This window comes from Pezoporus occidentalis, unplaced genomic scaffold (assembly GCF_034315485.1).
Source record: "Pezoporus occidentalis ecotype Australia unplaced genomic scaffold, CSIRO_AGI_Poc_V1 ctg11, whole genome shotgun sequence".
Lineage (NCBI taxonomy): Eukaryota > Metazoa > Chordata > Aves > Psittaciformes > Psittacidae > Pezoporus > Pezoporus occidentalis.
In genome coordinates, this window is record NW_026912886.1 from 4,887,182 (window position 1) to 4,905,794 (window position 18,613).

At 36.3% G+C, this 18,613-nt stretch overlaps 1 protein-coding gene across 1 annotated transcript in view; it reads right to left on the minus strand.

Annotated features, from left to right (window-relative positions):
- LOC134168419 (protein unc-13 homolog A-like) overlaps positions 1–17,058 on the minus strand; it is a 37,894-nt gene extending 20,836 nt beyond the window's left edge. Inside the window, exons 1-6 of the mRNA XM_062628099.1 lie at positions 16,838–17,058; positions 15,523–15,552; positions 13,382–13,481; positions 8,727–8,844; positions 6,880–7,003; positions 4,395–4,530 (exon numbers count right to left, since the gene is read on the minus strand). Of these exons, the coding sequence (XP_062484083.1) occupies positions 4,395–4,530; positions 6,880–7,003; positions 8,727–8,844; positions 13,382–13,481; positions 15,523–15,552; positions 16,838–16,859 (530 nt within the window). The 5' untranslated portion in view covers positions 16,860–17,058. The remainder of the gene's footprint in view (positions 1–4,394; positions 4,531–6,879; positions 7,004–8,726; positions 8,845–13,381; positions 13,482–15,522; positions 15,553–16,837) is intronic.
- Between the last annotated feature and the right edge of the window lie 1,555 nt (positions 17,059–18,613).

Genomic DNA, 18,613 nt, shown 5'->3' on the forward strand with positions numbered 1-18,613 from the left:
AATTATGTCATACCCTACTGCTAATACAACAGAGGTATCTGTTACTTCCCGAGTATTACGACACACAAGAGGCACACATGAAAAGTATGATTTTTGTCAGAAGGATAATTCAAACACTTACATACATATTTTTCCTGACACAGCAACATATAATCATATGAAGTACTCATTCATTGTGTCCTTTTCCATAATTTATATATTTTTAAATTATAATACACTTTATTTTCAGTCATTCTGGTGTTAATTCTATACATTTCTGCTACTCTGGATATACAACACACTTGCACCTGAACGGTACCAAAGAAATTAACCACGAAATTTTATTCTTGCAAGTACTAGCATTCAGCACTGAAGGCTAATAATAATTTTTATGCATTCTGTGTGATGAATGCTCCATCCCATGGCAGTGTTCAAGGCCAGGTTGGATGGAGTCTTGGGTGACATTGTTTAGTGCGAGGTGACAGTGCCATGGGCAGGGGGGTTGGAACTGGATGATCTTAAGGTCCTTTCCAACCCTAACTATTCTTTGATTCTATCATAGAGAGAGAACAAATTGATTTATTGTATGGTTACTATATACAGCCAGAATGAAATATGTACTAAAAACACTTGATTGCTGATTTACAACAAACAAAGTCATTTGTTCATTAACTATATTAATCAGAGGAAAACTTAGAGGTTGTTTTATTTTTTTTAAACAGTATTTTCCCCTTCCCTTTCTATTTGGATTTTTGTTGTTTTTCTTTTTTAAGACTGGGAGAAAATATATTGCTCTAATAAGAATCCACTTAATCATTTACTGCATCCTTCAAATTCTGATTAATTTCTGACTTATGAAAAAGTTAATCAGTTACACTTAATTAGCTACTAGTCTACATCTAGAGTCAACTGCTATAAACACCATTTATGTATATAACCAAAGAATTGACAAATAAATATCAGTGTAAACAGATTAATGAAGAAAATTTGTACACATTAATATTGAAATATTTAGCATTAATGTTAAATATTTATAATAGTTATATCAGTCAAATATTAAGTATTTAGTTAAATCTGGTGTTTAATACAACCATTCAAAAGAAGTGGTCTGATCTACTTCCCTAACTTCAAATATTTATGTATTTTTATACTACAAATGCCGTTGTTTTAAATAAATACACATCTCTACCTTTAATTAAGCTTCGAAACAATCATCTTTCTCCTCATAATCTTTGAAAATGCCTAATATTAGATTAAAAAAATAAATCAAAGTATTATCTCATAGTTCAGTGGTGACCCTCGATTTAGTCATACAAAAGTTCATTCAAATTCAGTAACCTTATCTAGGACAAAGAAGCAAAGGAAAGAATTCCATAGTCAGGTTAGGTTAATTTCTTTTGGCTTAACTTATCCTGTTCAGAGGCTCAGATCTCTGTTGAGAAAGACATGTCTGCCCAGATGATTTGCTGATGACTGGATGTGTGCTTTGAAAAACAGAGAGAAATAGCTCGAGTATTGCCACTACTGACAGCTCTCACCCTAAGGAAGCAGTTGTACTTCTCTGTAAATACCTTGCAAGAACTTGCTAGTAAATGTAACCAGGCCAGGGATCACAACAGCCAAAAAGGTCCTATAGCACCCTGTATATGTGCAAGATACTGGCGAATTACTCTCATGAGCTTTAGGATCTTTTTGCAATATTTATTTCCTAGTGATTTTGTGGAAGCTACATGCATTAGGACTCTGCTTTTTTTACTGTATACAGAAAGGTCATTTTAAATGCATACACAACACGTTATCCCCTCAGAGAATACATAACTTAATGAAGTAATAGTCTTTACCATCATTTCTCTCAGGTTTGAGCTATTTTTCTGGGACCACTGCTGTAAGACATGGCTTAAACATGAGCCATGTGCCTGATGCTCAATGTAATTCCTGTTGCGTTTCCCAAGAGCCTGTTCCACCCCTCAGCAGGGCAACACACCGTTTTGAGTGTCAGCTGCTCACAGACTGTGTCTTTCCTGAGTTACTATAGAGGACACAATGAATCAAACGTAATACAGTCTGTGACAGCAAGTATGAAAGCCAAAATCAACAGTAAAGAGAGACGGCTCCTCCTGCGCTACTCCCCAGTTTGCCTTTGCAGGCAGATGGGAAGAGAAGTGATTATACCAGCACACAGAAAGCTCTTTCTGCTCAGACCACTGCTGAGTGATATTTTGAGAGGCTGGCTGGACTCCCTCCCAAGCATTCATCTCCACTTAACAGAAAGTTATAATAGCAGGGAAGAAATACAGTTGTTGCCACTTCATTCCTTACACCTTCCACCCATAAGGCACCATCATCTTCTCCTCTCAGGGAAGCAAGAAGACACGGATTATCTTCCCTTGTCTTGCTTTGCCACCCTAGCATTGTTCCTTGCTCAAATGAAATCAAGAAAAAAAACTAATTCCCTTCTGGAAAAGTTCCAGAAAGTGTGGTAGCCTGCCTAAGTAAATACATTAGCTTCAAAAGTGGAATCAGGTGCTTTTCCTGCTCTCCAGAGCCAATCAATGAGTTACAATACCCGAATCATGTCAGGACTTGCCTCCCTTCCTCTCTTATGCTTTCAGAAAGTCACTATTGAATAGCTGAATCCTATGTAGACACACACCCAAGGGTGAGAACAGGAAAGACACGCAAAGCCTTAAGGGTCAACACTATCATTAAGTCCAATTTAATTTAAAAGATGTTTATATCGTTGTGAAACACACTACTTTTAACCATCTATTGTTAGCCTTAGTCATGAAACCCATATCACTCAAGACCTGTTGGATAGAAGCTTTTAAGCTCTTTAATACTCCAAGAGGGGACATTTATTTCACAATATGTTACTTTTTTGTTCACACATTCTTTTGATCTCCTTATTCTAACCAATAGCTGATGTTCCTCCAGTCCAGCTTTCTTAGCACAGTGTTGGACCAGATTAAGCTGGTCATCTCACAGAAGTCTTAGGTTTAGATATTAATATTGCTGATTAAGAGCAACAGCTACACAGAACTGCTCTATGGAGTTTGTCTCCCCTCCTATACAGAGGAAGCCGAGCCTAACAGTAATCACACTAGGCAAAATGGTCATCTCATGAGCATTTATGAATTTATTGATTTTCATGGCAGGCTATCAGAGATGAGAAATAGTGAATGATGAGAGAGTGCTGTAGCAGAAGATGAGAGTCTCTTGGCTATCACTTTCACTCGCCAGTATCTCTAGTTCCACACTGTTTACTCTCTACCTCAAAAAAGCAATAGCTAAATATTTCACTGCTTCAGTGTTTTAGAAGAACAACACAAGACTTGTGGTTGGCTTCTAAATACTTTAAATCAAGCAGGATTCTGAATTTCTGAAAATATGAATATAAATCCACCACTGTTCTGTTTGTGCTTTTCAATTTTATGTTGCTCTATTATAATTTAGTGTCATTAGGCATATTGTTTACAGAACATAGAGCCATGCAACAAACTTTTTCACATCTCACTGCTGTCATCAAGAATCTTCCTTTGATGGGTTGGTATATAGTTTTCAGTTTGTGGCAGTGTCCTTGAATTCTTTATTTTTGGTTGTAAGCAGTTATTAACAATCTGTATAGCATTTATTTCAACTCTGGATGAACCAGGTTTTGTTGCTTCATGGCAATGACTTCATCAGAGAAGAAGGCCCCTTCCTGCTCCATACTGAGACATGGTTAAAGGCTATTAGAGAACAGCAGGGCTCCTCCCAGTGAGCTGCTGAGGTGACTTTCTTAAGTCCCAGCAATGCAGATTTTCCAGCGTGTTTAAAAGTAAAAGCAGTCACAGCTGCAGATAGAGAATGCTGCAGTTCTTTGCACTTTCATTACCACTGAGGTGCTCTCAGTATTTAGCCACATAGAACTTAACGCATATCCAGAAAGAGAGTAACAAGGTATCTTACAGACCACTCATCTGCCAATTTTGCTGACCTACTGAGCACTCTAATAATGGTTACTTATTCTTTCTATTGCTCTCTCTAATTTATTTAACTTTAATGACCACAAGACATCAAAATATCATGCAGGCAGCACAATGCTTGTGAACCACAAACTGGAAAGTCATTAAAGATCATGCAAATACCAGTAACATCAGACATTCTAATGCCTCACATTACAAGATGAAATTCTGTTGTTTGAAGCTGTCAAAAACTTTAGATGCTCCACCATAATAATGGAGACATATGCTTCATGGTTTTGTATGTTTATAAAACTTCTAGTCACACATTTGCTTAAAATAATTGTATATTTATGACAATATATATTTTTTTAAATAAATAAATAGAAAAGCCAATGAATATTGTGATAGATGTGTGATGTCAATCATGTCAATAGATGACAAGTCACAGATGACATGAAAATGATAGAATACCTTAGTTTGCTTTCTTGTATGCTGAAATCACTTTCCATGGATGACAGGCTATCATATGTATCTTGATATGAATGTCCTGTATCTTGGAGGGATGCCCCTCTGTGCCAGCCTCTGAAGTCTAAATCTTTGTGGGTATCTGCAGAGAAGGAAAAAGCCACTAAAAATCTTTCAGGCCATTTCACAAAAGAAACTTCTAAAAGAGAAAGTACACGTTCAATTAATGAAATTAATTAATTGAATTCACAGTAAAAGGGAATTAATACAGTCAATTACAAAACATTATTGTAATTAAATCACTTTTTACAAGAATAGCAGAAACAGACTTCCTAGATCATCTTCTGACTGCTGCTCTGAAAACCTGGAGACCTGAACCAGTTACCTTTTTGTTACACAAACTTGGAAACAGTTAATTTTACAATTGAAAAGTGGACTGGCAAGAAAATCGATCTCTCAGTTTTCCAGTCCAACTTTGATTCTCAACTGGCCATGCAGCGCACGCAAAAACGTGAAGAGGTTTTGCTCTGAGTGTTTTGGTCTGTTGGTTTTGTTTGGAATGTTTTGCTTTTCCTTCCCTTGTTTGTTGTGGTAGGGTTTTTTTTCCTGGTTTTTTTTTTTCTTTGTGGTGGGGGTTTGTTGTTTGTGGTTTGGATTTTTTGTTTTGTTGTGGGGTTTTGTTTGGTTTTGGTTCTGTATGTTATTTTTTTTTAAAGTAAGGAATCAGGGTTTACTTTTATTCCACGTCCTATTAGCCTAGAACTAATTTTTTTCCAAGTTTGTATCTCTTTGGAGAAACCTGGCAAGTCCCATCTACAATTGGAGGTAAAAGCTGCTATCCTGCAGAACATTTTACTCTAGAAATCATTCTTGTATTTCATGACAAAGACTGATTATCCTTTAAAAACCCAACTTAGAAATATAAAAATGTTTGCAATTCAGCAGTGATATTCATCTAGAGCCTGTATTTTATGACTGGGAATTTGCTTGCAGAATTTAAGTTACATGAGATCATTATCTTACTTAGTGGCCTTTTAATGGAGCTCAGTCTAGATGGCAGTGGTGAAATGACAATCTTACTGCTACCACAACTAACATTAGATAATAATTGTAAGGAAAAGAAAACCCACTCATGAATGAAATAAGGATGTTTATTATATGCAGTGGTTCAAGTCCATATTGTTAAACCAGCATGTAAGGCTTTTATATTTCTACTTAGTATCTGGCATTCTTAAATGGACATATTTCAAGAAATGTGAAAAATAACTTCAGTCTTCTACCTTTCCAATGTAATTTATTGTAACAAAGAGGCTGTTCTGATCTCAATAGTCAAGGTGAGATTCTCAGCTGATCACAGCTAAGCTGAGAGTCATTCAACAGAATAAGCAATCGAAATGTAATCCCTTAGTCAAATTCCAGGTAGAGAGTAAACATGTAGCTTTCTCAATACCTCTGCGTATTGAGAATTCTTCCCTCTGCACAGAAAACTATAGTGTAAGAGTGACCTCTGCAGGATTTCTATAGTGCCCCAAGACTACAGACCCAGAGACTGTCTTTAAAAAAACTCTCAGATACATTTCAAAACAGAATACAGGCATCAACCTACAAACAAAAAATCCCTCTAAGCAGCAGCTTGAAATCAGCAACAACCTCAATTTCCAGCTTGTAAACATACAATTAGAGTTTCTATAAGAGACTTACACCAAATTTCTAGATAGGAAAACTACGTAAGGACACACTTAAAACATTCTGCAGATTCAAAGGTTTAAAGAATCATACAATAAAAGGAAAAAAAAAAAAAAGTAGGGGCCCTGCTGTGGCTCATAAAAATCTACAACAGTTCACAGTTACCCCCCCAAAAGATAAGTAATGACTCGTTAACATTTCTTCACATTTTTTACTTTTATTCTTGTATAAATTTTAGTTCATTAGACTGTTTACAGAGTATAATATTGAGGTACTTTGCAAACTTATTTGGCATATTGAACCATGGTCTGAATCTGGAAATAATGTGAGATGATGCATTATTTTATGATTAGTTTCCATTTCTACCTTCAAATACACTATTTTCACACACATACATGCATTTTCCATCTTCATACGCACTATTCATAAAGGCAGACAACCTTTGCTAACAAGATAAAACAGCTGTGAAGCCCTAGATTTTTCCTACATTTGCTTTGCACAAACAGCAGGTCAAAGCTGACATGATACAGAGCGGTAACACACAGACTCTAGTAGATTGAGCTCTACAATCCCTGTGTGGATGAACATGAATCAGTGTGATTGTTCATCCAGTTCCTTGTGGGAAGTGGCTCTTGATTTAATTACTCACCAAGTATTACTTACACTAATGCTCCAGTGATGAATAAGCATTTATTCATAAAAAAATTACTATTTGCCACTATATTTCAGGAATTTTATGGAATAGAATATGGAATATGAATGGAACCGTTGTAAGGCTCGAGAGAAACCTCAATGTATAACTCACCAAATGGTAACACAAAGTAGACATCCAGTAAGATCTCATGTGAAGTTGGGGTTTTTGTGCCTTGAATTTCGCTTCCATATTTTATTACTTCAGAATGCAATGTCCACCAGGAACCTGGACCTTCCTACAAAAAAAAAATTCTGAAAGTTTCCTGCATAGGATTCATAGCATTCTCCACTTTTTCCTGGATGAAGGGTCCCCCTAAGTCAACAGGAGTTTTGTTATAGCACCAGTAGGCTCAGGATCCCTTGTAGACTTCCAACTTTTGTTTATGTAAGTAATAGTTAGGACTTCATCATATTTTCTAATAGGCATGAAATAAGAAACCGGAAAGTATTTTCTCTACAATATAAACAAATACATACTAAGATCATCAGATGATTAAGACCCAAGAAACACAAATATTGGAAATTCCTGTTATGAACTGAGATTTTCCAGTTCCCCTTTCAACTGGTGCTGAACAAGTACATTCTAGAAAGACTGAAGCAATCAATATACGCTAGTAACCAAACCAAAAGAAAGCTTCTGAAGTAACGCTCCCTTTTAGGTTATTTCTGAGTCATAAAGCCCAGAGCAGAGATGTGGGGTTAACATGAGGAGGACAAATAATCAGGAAAGTTCCACGGTGGCCTTATTATAAATGAAGGCCTAGAAGGTCTCAGGCAATTAAGAAGCAAGCCCTACTCTTGAATCTTTGTTTAACATTTCAGTATTTACTGTTAATCTACAGTCTCTGTCAGCAAGTCATAACTCAACAGCTAGGGTAGCAGAACAAAACAACTTGTCTTGGGCCCTGAAATGGTAGTTGGCAGCTCTGATACAGAGAAACTTCTAATTCAGGCAGGAATTACTTTATTTCCTTGCTTCCATTCTGAGCAGAATTATTGAAATGCCAGTTAAATGTATATATGAATATTTATTAGTTCCTATAAAGAAATGGCTACAGAGTCTGATGGGAGACGCTGTAGGAAGAAGTTTTTCGGTTTCTCTCTCCTTTACCTCATCATCAATTGCCTTTTGTATTTTTTAAAAAAATGTTTAAAAGGCAAACTTAATTTTATTTGCAAGGATTTAATTCACCTTTTCTATTTTACAGTTACTCTGTTAAAAAAAGACTGTGTGTAGGAAAGCATATTTATGCATGGGAGAATTGTGGAGTATTAGCGTAAGATTAGCATAGGGCACCTCTTACTTTTTCCAATCTCAGACAATTTAACAGCACTTGCAGATTGCTTTTAGTATTTCCAAACTCCCAGAAACCCTTTTTCTTTGTTTTCTAGCCTAGTGAGAGCAAGCATGCTCATTCTGGTGGCTAACTATAACTACACTGGATACATAATAACTCTTGGGATTGATCCATTTTCTTCACTCATCCTTCTCTATGTACTTATTGTACTATTAATTCCTTCCATAGTACCATGGGGCAAATTGCTGTTTTCCTCTTTGAGACAACAGCCAATTCCCTTGACAGACAGAACAGTATTTTGCCTATTTTAATAGAGATTTACTCAAGGTCACACAATGAGGAACAGGCTGAGAACCTGAATTTGAAATTCCCTCACTCTTATCACATAAACCAAACTATCCTTATCTCCCCAATAATTTGAGAGTGCAGATGAATTCTAACCCACTTACTGAATTATACTTGACTCAGTATGTGAGCCATTTCTCTGGCTCTCAGTTGTCAGAGAGTCACATGTACATTACGCCACAATATTCCAGACTGAAACAAATGAAATGGAAAATACTGAGTAAAATGCAATTAATTTCTGATTCTTAGCTTCCCAAAGACTGTAATGACATTTATGACTGATGTATATTTCTATTTCCACAGAAAGTCAACTTACATCTGTTGCATGTTCCACAGTTGCAAAGGGAATCCATAAAATTCCTAAAATGCTATCCCAAAGAAAGCCTTTCTTCCACAACTCGATAATGAAGCCCTTTCCATCATCACAGATTTCACTAAAAACAATGAATACACAAACAATTAAACTGAAAATGCAGACTCAAGTGCTCAGTAACCTATCATAATAACTTGAGTTATTGACTTATAGCAAATACAGAGGTGGTTTGTTCTCAGAACACTCATAAATTGTAAGATAGCAGGAATGATACAAAGGTTAGACTGGACAGGTGAAGTCCCACTGTTCAGGGCTGCTCTTACAAACTGATGAGGACAAACCAAGGAGACCAAGAACAGGAAATGAATTTAGTTCTGCTATAGCTTCTTCTGAGCAGCTTCTGCATATGGAATTCCTCAGTTGTCTCTGCAGGCCAGCCCTGCATTCCAAGATTCCATTGTAGCAAACTTGCTAAGCACAGGAATAGTGTAAAATAGCTAGGCTTTTGTCAGATGTTTTTACGTAAAACTGGGATCTACAAAAATGATCAGTCTTTTGAACATAGAACTCAGAACATTTCACTGAAACAGTAAGAGCTGGCAATGTCAACTCTGATGGTACACACTGTCAATCAACATGGATCATCAACTAAGAATAATTTATAATGGTATGGGGAGGGGAATCTGTCTTCCCTCACAAAAATCTAGAAGAGGAAGCGTGAGACCAATTTCTTGTTCTTTTTGTAAAGAAGTCCAGGCACAAAAGATATTTGGAGATTGTTTCTCTCACAGAATTCAGAAGTTGCACTATAAGGCAAAAATACAGTGGGAAAACAGCTGTCAATGTCGAGTGCTGCAGATCCAGGCTCTATTTTAGTTCTACTCATAGGATGGATGCATTTGGTTACTAGTTGGTTTTGACAAAAACAAATGAAAAAAAACATACCATAACCTTTTTTTGTATTACATTTAAAATAAAATTTTACCAGATCATATGACTCACCCATGCACTGAACTAAAATTAAGAGAGAATTTATTTCCTCATGGAATGTCTAGTATTCCTTTGTATATTACTATAAGCAGTTACAGACCAGTTCTGTAAACATGAACGGTATGATAAAGTAGGCATTAGAGTCTCTGCTGTAACAGATTATGTAACCTTCATTTGACTAAAATCATTTTAATTACTAAAACTAATCTTCAGCTGCTTTGTGTGGTGTCACACAGTGAATCATCATGTACTTCAAGGTACCAGGAAAAGGACAGGTGAAATCTGAGAAGGGCAAAGGCTACCACCCCTGAGACAGGTACTGAACTCATTGCATTACTCTAAAAACATTATGTTGGCTGCCTCAGTGTCTAATTTTCGGCTGTTACTCGTGCAGTAGAATAGATAATTTTTGTTTTGTTCAGCTTCTCCCTTTATAAATACGTTATGGAAGATGGATTGTAAATTCTTCTGATATTTTCAGACCCCAACTTTGAAACTGTTGCACTGATAAGTGAACAGTGACACTACACACTGAAAGCTTAAACAACACTCATTTCTAAAATGCAAGCTGGTAATAGCTGCGTAGAATCATAGAATGGTTCGGGTTGGAAAGGACCTTAAGATCATCTAGTTCCAACTCCCCTGCCATGGGCTAATAAAAACTCGCTGGTTTTTACAGGCAGAGATGGAAAGAGCCCTTTAAAAACTGAACTACAATATGATTTACAAGGGGCCTATAAGAAAGGTGGGGAGAGACTTTTTAAGCAGGAAGTGTTGTAATAGGATATTGGGGATGGGTTTAAACTAAAAGAGGGGAGAGTCAGGCTTGATGCGGGAAAAGAAATTGTTTACAATGAGGGTGGTAAAATACTGGCATGGGTTGCCCAGAGAGGTGGTGAATGTGCAATCCCTGGAAACATTTAAGGGCAGGCTGGATGTGGCTCTGGGGAACCTGATCGATGGGCAGATGTCCCTGCCAATTGCAGGGGGTGGTGGATTAGATGACCTTTAAAGGTCCCTTCTAACCAAAACTATTCAGTGAGTCAATGACTTTACAAAGTCTACATAAATATATTTGTAAATACCTTTTAAGTCTGCTGTGCTGTATAGTAGCAGTAGATGGAGCTGCACCAACCTCATAACATACTTGCTAGAAAAGTATGTTATGATTAGTGTTCTCTGTTGTAACATTTTAATTGCAAACTAAGAAAATAATCCTAATAAATTGCTCCCACTGATGTCACGGAACACTTTCATTTACATACAGTATAATTAAAAGGAAAGCACTTATACAACAGCAAAGCTAATGTATTAAATATTTTAGCACATTCCTCAGGTGTCCTGGTTTCAGCTGGGATAGTGTTCATTTTCTTCCTAGTAGCTGGTACAGGGCTGTGTTTTGGCATTACTATGAGAATAGTGATAACACACAGATGTTTTAGTTGTTGCTAAGTAGTGCTTACTCCAAAAGCAGGGACTTTTCAGTTTCGCAAGCTCTGCCAATGAGGAGGTGCTCAATCAAGACAGCTGACCCAAACTAGCCACAGGGATATTCCATAACATATAATAATCTGCTCAGTATATAAACAGGGGGAGTTGGCCAGAAGCCACTAATCTGGGACTGGCTGGGCATCGGTCAGCAGCTGGTAAGCAATTGTATTGTGCATCACTTGTGTTTCCTGAATTTTGTCTCTTTTCCCTATCATTATTATTATTGTTGTTGTTATTATTATTTCTATTATTATATCTTACTTTATTGCAATTATTAAACTGTTCTTCTCTCAACCTACATTTTTTACCATTTTCCAATTCTCCTCTCCATCCTACCAGGGGTGGGGAAGGGAGTGAGTGAGTGGCTGTACTGTATTTGGTTGCTTGCTGGGGTTTACTCATGATATCGGTAAAATTTAGAGGATAGGTTACACATACTTAAAAATATATTTAATTGCCTCCTGCACTAAGGCCAAGTGCTGAAATTTAAACGATCTACTTCCTGATATGCTGATACATTGTCATCAAATCCACACCCAATGTTTTATAGAACTATTGTCTGGATTAGTAAAGTGCTAAGAGAAAATAAATCCTTTTAACTCAGTATTATCATACAGCAATGCTTCCTCTACACTGAAACAGGACAAACAAGTCAAAGCTGCAGTATAGGAATAGTATTTTAAAAAGCTAACTGAGCTAACTATTGATATTAGTTTCTTTTGCATTTTCAAGCACAGATACGATACTCCTGTTTGGATAATTTAGCCCGTAGCTCTGAACAGTCTGCTAGAGAAACCTGATGGCTGTGGAATGGTGGAGAAATTAGAGCTAGATTAATTTTATGTGGTCAGGAGTCAGAATTTTTCATTACTTCTTTATTATATCATTAGATCTAGCCATACGATGGCATGTAAAGAATGTATGTATGTTGGTTTAACATAACAGGCCCTTCGGTCATTCAGGCTCTAGTTAAGTAAGATAGTAGTCTGCTACTGTTATCTAAGAAATCAGTTGCGCAATACCAAACACATTCCAAATTCAATTAATAAAACTAGGAAAAATTTGTGATTAAGTCCCTAATTGAGATAAAAAGCACTGCAAAATAAAATTAATTTATGGGGAGTATCTATGAAGAAAAAAATTCCGATTTTAGAAATGCTGCTTTTAATACAGAAAAAAATTACATGAGGGGGATGTATTTCAATTAAAATGTCATTTTCAGCATATGCAGTCTGTCAGAAGATGTTAATGGGGGTTTTGGTAACCAGAAAGTATGGAAAAATAATTTAAACCACCTGCATTCTTCTGACTAAATACTAAAAATACTTGGATTAGGGGAAAAAAATATAGTCAAAAGTACATTTTTCTTACAAATAAGCAAAGCCAATTAAATGCTTAATTCTGTAAAAAAATTTCAAGCACCTCTAGATCTCGGGAATAAAATCTATGTTCCCACAACAAGGATGTGGTGACAGAGGAAGATTTGTGCAGGGAAAAAAGAAAGACCAAAACCAGTAGAGAATCAACATATAATTTCAGCATCTAATGAGGCTACATATTTATTGGTTTTACTGCTTTCAAGTGGACAGTTGAAAGGAGGTTTCCTCAGAATGTCAGTAAGTATGTAAATTAGTGTCTGGACCCTCTTGACCAGTCAGGTGTATATAAGGTTCTAGAGACAAGAGGATAATAAAAACTGAATAACAAGATGGAGAGTTGAGTGAAGTGGACAAAGATCTGCAGACAGAAGTGAGAAACAGTACAGGTTAGTAAAAAAAAAAAACCAAACAAAAAACTACCTAAACTGGCAATTAAGTAGATAAAGGAATGTATAAAATGAGTCATACAGAAAGGAAATTGACTGAAACAAAAGTTGCATGAGGATCAGTTCAAGTTCTCCTTCTCTTTCCTGTATTCCTAAAACATTACATGGAATTAAAGATACTGGAGACAAATACTTTCTCCTTGTTGACTGCTATGCCTTGATCTGCAGCAATCTGCTTGCAAATTAATGTTTATCCTGTTCACTAGAAATAGCCTGGCACCTTTCTCTGAGCTGGGTACTTTTTCCTTGCTTCTGTGGTCTGTACATTATCGCAGGTGTTATTAACTGCTCTAAACTATCCAAACACAGGAAAGACAACAGAACCAATTGATAAGAATTCCCTGTTACTTACAACATGAAGTCCTGTTCCCAGCAAGGTTCACTTCCTCTTCTGTCTACTGTAGCGCTTTTTAAATTTTGGACTTTCAAAACAACATAGGTTTTGAATGCATCTGAAAAAGAAATAACCAGCACATTAAAATCAACTTTATTTCCACCTAGAAGCTGGAAACTTTCAACCCCATGGTAGCAGGCATTTTAACTCTTACTCCATTAAAAAAACCTTCAGAGGTATGGTTAAGATAAGTGTATTTTAACGATTAAATTCTTGTCAATTCTAATGGGATTATGACAGGAAAACTTCTGCCCATCATAGGTGGGAGAGGACACAATTCTAATGTGAGCAAGTATTTTAAGGATCAGCTTCCAGGCATGGCTTCTCAGATTATTTATCAATCTCCCTGACAGCTCCTGCATCAAAAAAGTACATGCTCCCTTTCTGCAATTTAGGATTTTCTTTGATTTTCAAATGGCATGATAATATTGGTGACTGGCTAATGGGGTTTTATATCCAATTAAGGCAAGTTCATAGACTTGCAACATGTAATTCAGTCTTGCCTTTGTGTGGGAATCTAGATCTGTCTAGCAGCAAAATGGATCTCAAATGCAGTCCCAAATGAACTCAAACATTTTCACAAACAACTATAATCACAGAGTATGAGTACTCATGCAAGCCATCAGCATGAATTACTCAGCAAAAAGAGTAAAATAAAATAAAAAATAAATCAAAGTGCTTGAAAATATCACTGAGAGAAAAAAGCACAACAAAGGAAGGAAAAGCTCTATATCCTTTAGGGCCTTGCACAGGGATCTAAGGAAGCAAAGGGCCTATTATATCATCTCGATGAATGTGGCTGCTCAGGAAAGCTTCTTAGCTTGCATGCATACAACAAATCCTTCATTAGCCTCCAGCATCCCACATAAGGATCAATACTTACATATGGTAATAAAAAAAAAAAAGGAAAAAAAAAAGACCAAATCAATAAACCCCTTTTTATTAAAAAACAGAATTACTGCCAAAACATACATGAGATACAGCCAAGAGCAGAAGTAATGTTGAGCTTTCTTTGTTGCCACAGGTCAATCAGCTGGTCTGAGTTGGAGGGAAGTTGTCACTGTCTACAACTGCCTGTTGAATAGGCTGTATCAAATTACACTGCATTTAAAAAATGAGGGAGAAGAGTTGGCTGTGTACATCCTGTATGCAGATCTTATCGATTAGGACTGATGATTATGTTTGACAAAAGGACTGGATGGTATGTAATGTGAAGTATTTTTTCAATAAACAAAAATCAACAGTGATCAATGTTTTCCATTTTGTGTAATTCAGTGCAATAGCCTTCTCAAACATGGCTTTGTTCTTAGACCGAAAAAAACTTAACAAAGTCAATACAGACCTAGAAGGCTGGTGACTTATTTGCAGAGAATGGTGCCAACAATGCATGATTCACATACCATCCTTTTGCTTACTCTGTGTAACCAACATAAACAAAACAAAATTTGTGAATTTGTTTGTCCTTTGGAGGCTTTCAACTCGGGGACTGAGAAATTTTCAAAGGAACTCTCCATTAAATCACTTGGCTGAAAACAGCAGCCTACAATGTGTAAATCCAGCCAGTTTGAACACTCACATTTATACCTACATTTAAATAAAAATACTACAACAAACCTTCCTCTGAAATTAAAGCTTCTTTAAATGAAGCCATAACTAACAAGACAGACCTCAAGACACATTTTTAGTGGGACTCTGTTTCATTGCTCTATTATCTTGATATTCAACTATAATCTCTTTCTCAGTTGAAAATTTCATGATCCTACATATCACACCAGGTGATCAAACCTAATCAACCTTCTATTTTTCCCCATCAAATTATGTAAGTTTTCTTTTTTAGTGGAAATATTTTTTAAATACCACTAGTTTGAGAGACAATGATTCATACCTGAAAATTACAGATTGTTTGAGGCTACAATCCTGTTTCTTAATTTGTTAAGTATACATATTTCTTTTAATTCTTTCATCATTTGTTTTGTATTGAACTGTTGATGAAATGCATGCAATTAGTCCCAGGCTTAAATATTCTTTAGTGTGATACACACACGGATGCCCAGGAAACAAAAATATAAAGCCTAAATAAGAAAGGAAACCAGACTTACCAGCTGCTTTATCCAACCTTCCTTTTTTCACTATAAGGAAAAAAAAAAAAAAATCAGATACTAGCTTAACAATGATTGCCAATAACTTTTATGAAAATAAATCTAAGGAATTTCTGGGGTACAAAAATCCCCTCAAAAATGAAAACAAGAAAAAAAAATGGAAGCACCTTAGGAGCAAGATAATCTGATTACTCAGAATTCTTTGAGAAAGAAAACATGTGGAAAGTCTTTGCAGTTTACAGAAACTTAATAAATACATGGATACAACACAAAGGGGAGAATGGAGACCAGGTGACCAGGTGATGTAGCATGCTATCCATCACCTCATAATGATAGTTCAAAATTCTTCTCTGTTGAGGAGTCACAGAAGTCTCACAGACTTCATAAAAAGTACTTCTATCATCTTACAAAGAATCCTTTATTAAATTGTATTTTCTCTGCCTAGTATAAAAGATATACTGCAGTAAACACTTCCAATTAAAAAGTGAACATTTGAAATTCTGACTTTGTTCAACAGCCTTAAGTTCCCTGCTATGGTACGACTTACATGAATGAAAAATGCCCTGAAGCTAAGAGGACTAGTTCATATAGTTATCATAACCATAAAAATCTAACCTGGTCATCATTTTTTATGAAGTGCCTGACTACTAAAGTTCACTGAATTTAGACTTGAAGAATATAATTAAATATTTTGAAATATTTAATATTTGAAATTTTCCTGCCATATCAACACATATAGAACAGTTCAATTTGAATGCAATATCACTGCAGTCTACTTACATATACCTCATATTTCACTATTTTACTTATGATCTAGTAATTGCCAATAAAACAAAAGCTGGGTCCATAACTTCACATTGCAACGGTTCCCAAAAGCTTCCCACTGCTTTATGATTCCCTTCCCACTTGTCTAACTTCATCTACCATCCTTTTCCTTATTCTTGCTTTCATCCATCTCTAAGCATCCCCAAGTATTCTACGGAATTGCATCACATTTCAACTGTCAGACATTCTGCAATAATTCCATCATGTCTCACACTGAAAATCTTTCACTTTCAACAGAAATGATAGAACAAACTGTCTCTCAGCTACAAGCCACTTAAACTCTGCAGCAGTTAAAACGCAAGATTGCAGAACTGACACACTGTACTTAGGTGGCTTCCCTTGAAGGAAGTACTGCAAGAAATATTCCCGCTCACTTAAATGAGCAATGCACATCTGCAGTCTGTCAAGTTGCTCAGTTGTTTTTTACAGCCACCTAATAATTATGTCACACTAGTTAAGAAGCTTGCATGATAAAAAAAACAAACCCTACCTTTTACAGAAAGAAGTTCCATTCCAGTAGAAAAATATTTTAAAGAACATAAATTGAAATTAAGCTTTTTTTTAACAAATGAGGAAAAATCCGTTTCGCTTTAAGACTAAATTACTCTTTTCCTCCTGTTTCCTCACTGCAAGTGTTTCACTTTTCCTGCATGCTCCTCCCATATTTCACATGGAGGAAAGCCAGCCAATTGATGCAGCAGTGAAAGACCAATGACAAATTCTTTCTCCCTCTGTATACACTCTGAGATGGAAGAAGAAAGGAGAAATATTACAACTGTTTCCTCACCCTCATTTCCTCAACTTTTATCTGCTGTATGCAGCAGTCTCTAGTCTAAACACATTTCTGAATGCTATCTTTGCCAGCAGTAACAAACCCAGTGCAACTATTTTAATAAGAACATACTTCAGGAGTTCTTACACTTTGATGTTACCACTTGCAAAGCATCTGAAGTGCAATATAGAAGGTTTAGTTATTTTTTTCCTTTTTTAAACATATTCACATTGTCAGAACTTACTTTACTATGTTAGCTATCTCTAAGCATAAGTAGACTTCGTTTTCTAAATGAAGTGTGAATACATATTGCACAAAGACAAGCTGAATTTAATACACCTCATGAATTCCTAATTCTACTGCAGCACTTCACTGGATAGGAGATATTCTCATACCATGTTAAAATATTTTACAATACTCAAAGCACTGAATTATAAAAACTGTAGTGTTTATGACTACTTGTTCAGATAAATACTGGGGATTTTTGGGGGGGTTTGCTTTTTATTTCTTCCAATAAACAGGATCTGGATGATAGCTACACCTCAGAAGACGTGAGAGCTGAGACTGTTTAGCCTCAACTAAAGAAAGTTCAGGGAAGTTGGGTGGTTTATCAATATTTATCAATACCTGATGGGAGGGTGTAAACAAGCCTGACTCTTCTCGTTGCCTAATAACAGGTAAAGAGGCAATGGGCACAAACTGAAACTCAGATTCACCTAAATACAAAAAACCTCATTTTTACTGTGAGGGTAGTTTAACATTGAAACTGGTAGACCAGAGAGGATAGGGAGTTTCTGTCCTTGGAACCAGTCAAAACATGACTGGACACAATGCTGGGAAACCTCCTCTTGCTGACCCCGATTTTTAGCTGGGATGTTGAACTAGATCTAGAGAGGTTCCTTCCTTGTGATTCTGCAATAACCCACAAGGTCACAAGTCTGTGAAGTGTGACAGTGAAGAAAATTCAGGGCAGGATTTCATGAGAGCCTACAGTCACTTGCATTATGCGTGGTCTTGATTTAGCCCCGCCCACCAAAATGTCTAGTGCTTATGTTGTTTGAGGATCATGCTATTATTTCATAATAGTGAAGCTGTTAACATATTCCTTTTCAGGCTTGTGTTTTGGATCAGAATATTTGCATATCTTTTTTAATTTCTATTTATTCTGAACAAGTTTCCCATAGCAACCTGATTGTCCTAAGGCCAGGTTTCCAACTTATGCAAGCAAGGGAGTTCCACTGAAGTGAAAAGAGTTAGTCTGGTGGACGCTGACTGAGAATCTGATCTCAAGTGTGCATTTGGGTCAAATAAAAAACAAAAAAAAGAAATTAAATTTACTTGGAACAAAAACCTGATCACTGCTGACTTACAGTTCAGTAAGCAGAGTCCACAACAAGCCTTAGCACGAGTCAAAGTTACACAGCTGCATCTCCGTATCCTTCCGAAAATGTGCAAACTTGGCTCTTCTTCCTTTCTTTCACTCACCTTCTCAGA